The 9,073-nt window shown below is 47.0% G+C and overlaps 2 protein-coding genes and 1 long non-coding RNA gene across 3 annotated transcripts in view; 1 reads left to right on the plus strand and 2 right to left on the minus strand.

Annotated features, from left to right (window-relative positions):
* The window catches only part of ACER2 (alkaline ceramidase 2), a 36,318-nt gene extending 29,708 nt beyond the window's left edge, over nt 1-6,610 (minus strand). Inside the window, exon 1 of the mRNA XM_034773643.1 lies at nt 6,500-6,610. Within this exon, the coding sequence (XP_034629534.1) occupies nt 6,500-6,610 (111 nt within the window). The remainder of the gene's footprint in view (nt 1-6,499) is intronic.
* Nucleotides 1,180-6,224, minus strand: LOC117878915. Its single transcript, XR_004646129.1, has 2 exons — nt 5,983-6,224; nt 1,180-2,825 (listed from the first exon to the last, which is right to left on the minus strand). It is a non-coding gene; the product is annotated as an uncharacterized LOC117878915 (long non-coding RNA).
* Nucleotides 6,611-6,656: 46 nt separating the features above from the next.
* Nucleotides 6,657-9,073, plus strand: part of RPS6 (ribosomal protein S6) — a 6,722-nt gene continuing 4,305 nt past the window's right edge. The window contains exons 1-2 of the mRNA XM_034773645.1: nt 6,657-6,802; nt 7,472-7,603. Of these exons, the coding sequence (XP_034629536.1) occupies nt 6,797-6,802; nt 7,472-7,603 (138 nt within the window). The 5' untranslated portion in view covers nt 6,657-6,796. The remainder of the gene's footprint in view (nt 6,803-7,471; nt 7,604-9,073) is intronic.

The following is a 9,073-nucleotide window of genomic DNA, read 5'->3' on the forward strand; positions in this document are numbered from 1 at the left end:
TTACCATAAGCTTGAAAACCTCTGTGGAATACATGCCTAACTTGCCACTGGTAGCATGGAATAGAATGACCCTTTGCCATTCAGGGAACTCCAGGATTCTTATGTCCTTTATAATATGGAATGCCTGAAAGGACTGAGAAACCTTAGCTAGTAACCATGGTGCACACACCCCTGCCCCAGGCTATCATCGTCTGCACTTTACAAATGCTGTATTTTTTAAAATTTCACTTTACATTCTTTGCACTCTGCTTAACTCAGTTATGTCCATGGAGTTTCTGGGAACCAAATCATTTCTCTAAGAATATAATGAAGCGGAGTTTTACGAAGTATAAATTTTTGGCCTTGAGATTCCACAGGCACTTTTCTCTGAGAATATAGTGAACCTTTTTTTAAGTACTGCTACAATAATGTGCTGTTTGATGGCTGCTTTCACTCCCTTCCACCTGTGCAGTTTAACCACACTCCAGTAGAAGCCTAGATTTCTAACTGTCACAGAACGGTCAAAGAGAAAGCATTTCTGTGATGAATTTAAGGTGGACATCCTGGACAGGGCCAACAAGCAGGTAGATTACCAAAGGGAAAAGAATTCATGGCCAGTGGAAAGGCACAGACAGGCATTAAATTGCAAGGAGAGAATTGCAGCAGGTCGGGAGAGAGTTGCTGCGCTGTTTCGGGAGCAGGAAGATTGGTTGAGGGAGGAAGACACAGCGCGGCAGAAAGACCTGTTTGAGAGGCTGCAAGGGCTAATGGCCACAAGAGTTCAGGCTTCTGCTCCACCTGTACCACATCCTGAGCCTGCTCCATGGTACCATGTCATGCAGACTAGGAACACATTGGACAATACAAAAGTTGGGTGGCCCATGCAACCAAGACTGAACACTAGTAGCTGGACAAGTCAAATATACCCCCAGCAGTCATCCACCCCCAGGCATCATCACCAAGTTTGCAATAAATGTGCTAGAAAGGGACGCCCAGGGACATGCAAAAGTAGGGAATTTATTTGTTTGCATTGGCTTCACAGTTCAATGTTTGTGTTATGCACTTTATTTTATTAGGGGTTTTGGTGTTGGTTTATTACTGGTGTTTTGGTGTTCTAATGGCAGCTGGCCTGCCTGACAATGCTTTAATATTGTTTGGTTGGGTTTTTTTGTTTTTGTAATAGATGTGTTCACAAATAAAGCCTTTTATTTTATTATAAAAGTTTATTGCCATCATTCCATCACATCATATAACGTGTATTTCAAAGAATGAAGACAGGATAAGGCACAACCAGGAAGTTGTATCCCAATACAAGTTCTTAATACATCCATTCAGATCAATCAATAATGAAAATCCACAGTTCATGTCACACAAACCACTGGCCCCACCCCACTGGATAAGCAGTTATCGCATCCACAATTAACCATTTGTGACAATCACACACACTCCATTTGTAGCATACAGCGACAGTACTTCGTTTATTGTAAAATTACTGTACATATACACTCATAAACATACCATTCTCCCTCCTCTACTGGTCCAGGCAAGTCCATAAAGTATCCGTGATTTCTGTTGACCGTGTGTATCCTGCTCCAGCTGTGATAAGTGCACCTTCTGGCTGAGTGTACCGGTTCAGCAACCATTACTGTCATATGTCCATTCAGGGCCAACTGGCTCATCCTTTGGATTCACAACGATTGTGAAGCACACAGCAAGTCACAATAATGCAGACTGCACTGATTACACTGGTGTACAAATAGTTCTGTAAACAGCACCAGTGGGATTTCAATCCACCAAATGCTCACTCATTCTACCTACTGAGGGTGTAATTAAACCTTCTTTTGCCAGGGCCTCTGAAAGGAGGATAGTTTCATAAGCCAAAGCAAGGTGGTTTCCCCTAGAATAACAATGGGGACCGTTACTCCATTTGACAATATCATTTGGTCAGAACAGTGTCCAAACCTGTCCATGAAGTTAGACTCCCAATCAGAGGAAAACCCTGGGCATCATGAACTTTTCCAGTGCAGGCCATGTTGGCATCCATATATCAGCCTCTGTAGTCCACAAGGGCCTGCATTACGATGTAGTAGCCTCTGCAGTTGTGTGTGCTCCTTGAGGAGGGCAAACTATGGGCATGAGTCCCATTGATGGCCTCGGCACAGTCTGGATACCCCATTCTCTCAAAACCAGCATTTACTTCAGGGATATTATTTATATCCACCAACTTGGGGAAAGTCACACGCCTGACTGCCTCAGAAACTTCCGCCACCACTTTACCCACGGTTGACTTTTCAACACCAAACTAGTTAGCAACAGACATGTAGCAGTTTGGGAGTAGCCAGCTTCCAGATGGTTATGGCAATCCACTTCTAGACTGGTATGGCTGCCCCCCGTCTGTATCGTGAAGCTGGAGGGTTGGGGCAGGCTGCTCACAAAGCTCCAGAAATGTAGCTTTCTTTGTGTGAAAATTTTGGAGCCACTGGTGGTCATCCCAGAGTGATGAAGTGATCCACCAGTCTGTGCTTGTGGTCCTGCTCCAGAAGTGCTGGTCTATGGAAGGGGCATCAGCAGTTATAAAGAGACTTGTGAACAGCATCAGACAGTTCAAGTCTTCCATATCTGTATCGTCCTCCTCTGACAGGTGCCTGAGATAGGTCAGAAAATACCGCCAAAATGTTCACCAGCATCTCATGGATGTTCTGCCAGTTTCCTGAAACAGGAGTGTAAGCCCAAGCAAGACAAGTTCTTCAAATAGTGACTCCTTCATGTTGCTGGCTCCGGTTGCCAGAAGTGTGCAGACTCAAAAGATGGCTCGGCAGGATGTGTTGGTAGGCTGCAATGACATCCTGTAAAGAGCCAGGGGACAGACAGACAAGTTTACTAAAGTGTACCACAAACAAAGGGCTAAGACAGCTACAGGTGGGGCGGGTGCTAGGAAGCACGGGATAGGCTTGTTTGACTTGGGTCTGCATAGTGTAGTGCTGATGCATGAGTGTGGAGGTAAGACGTAGGTCCAGAAATTCTAAATCCAGGGTCAATATTCAGTGTGGACACTCAAGCCTGAGTTTACAAACACTGAGCCTGACGGCTCAAGTCCCACAAACCCCGGGCTTACATTGCAGTGTAGACATACCCAAAGGGCCAGAGGGCAGTTCATGCTCCATGGCTCATTCAGTCATTGGTGTCTTTGCTGACTGTGCAAGCAATTAGTGCTGATTATGGTAGTGGTTTCATGATGTGCACACTTGTACACTAGGAGCTGAACAGAACCCATAAAAATCTTTCCCCATGGACCATTGAACATTCATCATGCTTACAAGTTTTGGTTACTAATGTCCTGGGCTGGATGGAAATCAGTGATCTAGAGTGAAAGACTCCACATCACATTATTTTTATGAAATATTCTACAATATATTTGCTAGCACGTTAAGAAATGTTATAAATTAGAACACTTGTCAAAATAAATTAACAAAACACATTGTCATGAGGCACCTTGGATGCCTTTTTTACTGTATTTACTTGATATTTTGCAAAATGTATGAGTTTATCATAGGTGCCTACATGATTAGTGTGAATTAGCAATGTTCTACACTAGGGGCCAGATTCTTTGCTCTGGGTGAGCCATGCTTGTTGCAAGACCGGAGGACAAGGAAGTAAAGAGGGCAATGGAAACTTTAAGCATTTCTTTTCCTGTTTCCATGGCTGATTCCATAAAAGGAGACAATTTACATCTTCCTTCCTTCCTACCTTTATTTAGCTCATGCTACTATTTTGTATTCAAAATATTTGTCACAAAACACTTAGAAGGAAAATAACCGGATCATTACTTCCACCCTTCTCCAATATTTTGGGTGATCTCAGAGAAGAAAACCTATCTTTTGCATATCTGCTAACATTTGAAAGCTATAAATAAGAATACTGGAGGGAAAATCAATTGGGGCACACCTATACTGAAATATCAGACTCAGATTTTTGAAGGTAGAGAATGAAAAAAATATTTCTATTTTGCTAAATAACTGGGACTGTCCCTCCTGAATAGGGGTAGTTGTGTGCTTTTAGGTCACTGTGATTGTTGGATATCTAGCACTAGGACATTTCACTTACAGATTGGACTGCTGTATTCCTATTGTTCCATTAGCTCTGAAACTAACTCATGTGAAATATCCGTAGAAGGAATCTTTCAGGACACAGGAAATGTCAATGTATAAACAAAAAAATGAGCAATGCAAATGGTAACAATACATATTGTTACAAGTAGTGTACCATAAGCGAAGTGCCCACTGTAGGTACATCATATACTAAGTTCCCTTTAAGCTGTGATGGCTGCGCAGCAGGCTATCCAGGGCCACGCAAGCAGTGAGAAGCCTCTCTCCCGGCCCCAGCCTAGGACCTGCTACGGCTGGGGGGAGAAGCCTCTTCCCCGGCCTCGGGCTTCTGCGGAGAGAGAGAGCTGGGGGAGTCCTCACTCCCTGCCATAGCCCCAAGGCAGCCTGCACCTCAAACCCCTCATGTCAGCCCCACCCCAGAGCCCTCACCCCCCCGCACTCCAACCCTCTGCCCCAGCCCTTAGGCCCCTTCCGCACCCTGAACCCCTCATCCCCACCCCAGCCAGAGCCCACAACCCCTGCACCCCAACCCTCTTCCCCAGCCTTGAGCCCTCTCCTGCACACCAAACCCCTCATCCCCACTCCCACTCCAGAGCCTGCATTCCCAGCATCCCAACCCTCTGCCCCCCTCCCACACGCCAAACCCCTCGCCCCACCCTCATCACACATCACCTCCACATTGGTGCACATAAAATTCATTCTGCACATGGATGTAAAAAATTAGGGGGAACACATACGGTGGTCTTAAATCAACATAATCCTGTTTTTACCTTAATTTTCTATCTGTTTCCCTGATGATACCAACATTCGGCCACGGCCTGTCTTTCTTAAATCTTTCTGAAACTCTCACTCATCAGACTGCATCACACAGCCCTCAATCTCTCCAGTTCCAGCTGTCAGGCATCCTCTCCACCCATTCCAGGCTCACAGGCTGCTGCGCTACTATTTCTGGATCCACAAGCTGTTTTTTGGCAGCTGCAACAGACTGCATTTCCTAGCCCGGTTATGGCTGATCTCTTGGACTCCTACATCTAATCTCTCAGACCCCAACAGAACCACGTTCCCTAGCATCCAGATGTGACGGTTCATAAAGTTAACACACAGAAAATTGAACAGGAATAGCCACGACTGTTGACTTATGATAACCATTCACTTTGAAGGTAGGCGAACATTTTTTCCCATTGCATGTTTTCATTTATTCCTAATAATGGGCAATACTCTCCCCTCTGCCGCCACAAAAGGAAGACATCCTAACTCTTGGAAACCAGCTTGTGTTGTAAAATTGGGGAACAGTGGGTCCCCAGCAAGTTTCCCTGGCACACTGAAGAAGTTTCTCCACTGCCTGCAGATTATTGATGGCAAATCAGAAGAAGGTGGGGTAAGAAATAATCTGTTCTCTGCAACACATCCCCTTCAGATCCAGTGGATATTTGAGCATTAACACCCATGGACTCCCTTCTGCCTGGTTATGAGGGGCATTGGTCACTGACAGCATGACTCCTTCAGTAGCCCTGGTGCCGGGGGAGAGCCCTGGCCCTTTTGTGTACCTTTTGAATTCTGACTGGGGCTATGAAATAAGGACCAGTCTCCCACCAGCACTTTTATTACAGGACCTGCAGGAGCCTATAGCACAGAGACTCTGTGGATCTTGGGAGAGCCACTGGATAATGAAGCTATCTGGGTTATTTGTTCTGCAGAGAGAGGGACAATGAGCAGGAAATTTCCTAATGTAACAATAAGCAGGAAATTCTACAAACAGCATCTCACAGAGTTTCCTGAACCTGGCGTAGAGGAAAATATGACCCATTGTTAAAGCACTGAAGCAGCAGATACTAGCAAAGCAGCTTAAAAAACAAAACAAAATTATTTTCAGTGGAGACGTTCATCAGCAAAATACCTGTGACACAACCTTCTTGGAAGGGCAGCAGTGCAGTGATTGCGACCCCAGGGCTAATGAAACACTGGACATTGGTTCCTGGACGCAGCCCTTAACAAGCACAGCAGTTTGTCCACCTTCACTGCACCACCTGTCATCGCAAAGAAAGTGCCTTCCGCGCTTTGCACACAGCCGCCTTTGCGCACGGATGGGCGAGGCTGGCTCTGACGGCACGGGGGGGGGGGGGGGGGCGCACGCGTACCCGCGGGCACTCAGACACACTGCACCTGGCACGTCTGGCACCCGCGAGACACACACCTGGGCTGCGGTTACCACTCACCTAGACACCTGTGGGCTCGCCTGGTGGGAACCAGACCTGCCTGCAGTGGGGCGCTAGCGAGGGGGCTGGAGCCTCTCACCGTAAGCAAAGCACCCCCTGCACCAGCTCCGAGTTAACTCTGTCTTGGGGGGGAGGGGTAACGTTATTTAGCTGTTGCCCTGGCAACAACCGGCTCCCTCCGGGAAGCACTGAAGGTACCTGCCATAGAGCACGCGGCGTACACCACCACAGGACACAGAGCGGCCACGAACATCCCTTCTTTTCCCTTCCGGTGCGTGAAACGCCAGCCGCGCAAATCACTTTTGCCATTGGCTAACCTCGGTCACGTGGCACTTGTGTTAGGCATCCGCCCAGGACGGTGCTCCCTTTCTCGCGAGACCTCGCGGTGTGTCGCTCGGCTCTCTCGCGAGATCCCTGCGCGCCTATGTGTGTTGGGCTGAACGGAAATAGGGCCTCTTTTGCCGTGGCGGAGCCGAGGGGAGCGGCTCGGCGAGGATGAAGGTGAGGCGAGGGGCCGGGCACGCGCTGCCGCCTCGGCCTGCAATGGCCCTGGCGCTCGGTGCGGGGCCGCCTGCGGGAGGCGATGCCGCCGGGGCTGGGCTGGGGAGCGCGGCTGCGGGGCGGATGGGGACGGATTCACCGCAGCGAGGGGGCGGGCAGGGAACATGGCGTCTCTGCCCCGCTATCCCCATGGGCGCAGAGCTGCCCTCCTGGCGGGGCGAAGCACAGCCCCCTGGGGGGCGTTTGAAGGGCGCTCCCTGGGGCAGCCCCCCGGTGCTGCGGCCGAGGAGCTAGACCCTGGGTGCGGGTCGTTGGGCTGGTCCTGTCCTTACTGCGCCTCAGCGGCCTCCCCCGCAAGGGAAAGGTAACCAGGGGAATCGCTTCAGGCTTTTGGCAGTGCCTTTGGCACGAGGCCTTGTCGAGTGTACACTGAGTGTTGGGGGGCAGAGCCTGCTGCCTTGGTTCTGCCCCAAGGAGCTTGTAGCATCTTAGCACGCACCTTTCAGGACGTTAAGGTTTAACGCTGAAGCAGTATGCTACCAGTTACCTCAGTAATCCTCTGCAGATTGAGGCAGTGGGTGTGATTTTAACCAAGAATATTGAAACAGCATGGGATGAGCGTTTAGCTCTAGAAAAGACTTGGGTTTATTTTGTTGTTGTTGTTCCTAGCTCAACATCTCTTTCCCAGCCACTGGCTGCCAGAAGCTCATTGAGGTGGACGATGAGCGCAAATTGCGTACCTTCTATGAGAAGCGGATGGCCACTGAAGTTGCTGCTGATTCTCTTGGTGAAGAATGGAAGGTAAGAATTGGGCTAAGGTACTGAGCTTATTTTTGGCATATTAGAGGCAAAATGAGGCATAAGAAATAAAACTGAGTTAAGTATTCAGTGTCTCACACTACTGGCATAGAAAGCATGTGGTAGGTAGTGCCTGGTGTAATAATGCCTTGAAAACAAGTGTCTCAAAGTATATTTAGTTTGAATGGGGAGCTGTGTGGTGTGTGTTTGTCTTATTTTTTAAATTAAGTTGTGTTTAGAGTATCTGTTTCACTTCTCTCTTCAGCGGACTGTTTGCTGTTCTTGGTCTTGCTCTCCTGTACTTGGCTGTTAGACTGGAGGAATGAGGAAAACAGGCATTGCTAAGGAAATGCTCTTTGTAGACCTAAAGTGTCTTCTTGTGCAATGAAACTGTAAAACGTTAAGAAAAATGCTTTGTTAAAAGTAAGCCACTAAATCAATATTTGGAGGCAAGAATTTACCATAAATTGAGCTATAGGAAAGGGCACTCTTCTGATTTAAGAATGGTATCATTAAGGTTGATTTGCACATACTCAGTTGGCAAAAACAAAAACCTGTATGGGCAGCAATTCACCGTTAACACTGTGTCCTTTAAGTTGAGTAGACAAATTTCTAGAACTAAAGTTTTGGGTATAATATCTGAAAGTTGCCGTCCTCTTGCTAAAGAGGGTTTTTAGAACAATTTTTTCTGGTTTAAAGAGAGGGACAGATGTGAAACATCAGGGCCCTGTGTCTAGCTCTGCCACAGGCTGACCAATCTTGGGCAAGTCATTTAATCTCTTTACCTATGTTCCTCTGTAAAACTGATAATTTTTCCACCTTTGGGTTATCTTGTCCATTTAGAGCGTAAGCTTTCTGGGGCAGTCTCCCACTATGCATATGAAGCCTAGCTTAATGAGGTAATAATCACCCTTGGCCTCCAAGATGCTGCAGTAACACAAATAGCTAACAAACGGGGAAAAGATTATGGACAAAGTAATATAAAGCCCCCAAAGTAACTAGGAAAATGAACCACGTTTTCTGTAATTGGGTTAAGTAATGGTTTTCAACCTGGGGTCTGACAACTGTCTAAGGGGTCCATGAGTATCCATGAGAGTATCGTTACCATAGAACACTGGTTTTCAACCTGTGGTCCATGAACCCCGGGAGTCTGCAGACTGTCTAAGATTTCCAGAGGGGGTCTGCCAATGAAAAGTTGAAACTGCTGCTTTAAATTATAGCAGTCTTAGTTGGTACTGACTTTACTGCTTTTATTTGAGCCAGCTGTCAAATCTATATTTTCCTTTGGACAAAAGTTTTAGAGATTTCAGACCATGTCGTTTAGACCTCTGATTAGCAAGTGTCAAACTAAATGTACTTTCAAGCTGCACTGAACAAAATTCTACTTAGTACGACTTTGGCCAAAGTTTGCATATAAACTAGACTTGTGCTCTCCTTTGAGGCTAAAATGATGCTGGGGTATTTTTAAAGCTT

Source organism: Trachemys scripta, chromosome 6 (assembly GCF_013100865.1).
Source record: "Trachemys scripta elegans isolate TJP31775 chromosome 6, CAS_Tse_1.0, whole genome shotgun sequence".
In the NCBI taxonomy this organism is placed as follows: Eukaryota; Metazoa; Chordata; order Testudines; family Emydidae; genus Trachemys; species Trachemys scripta.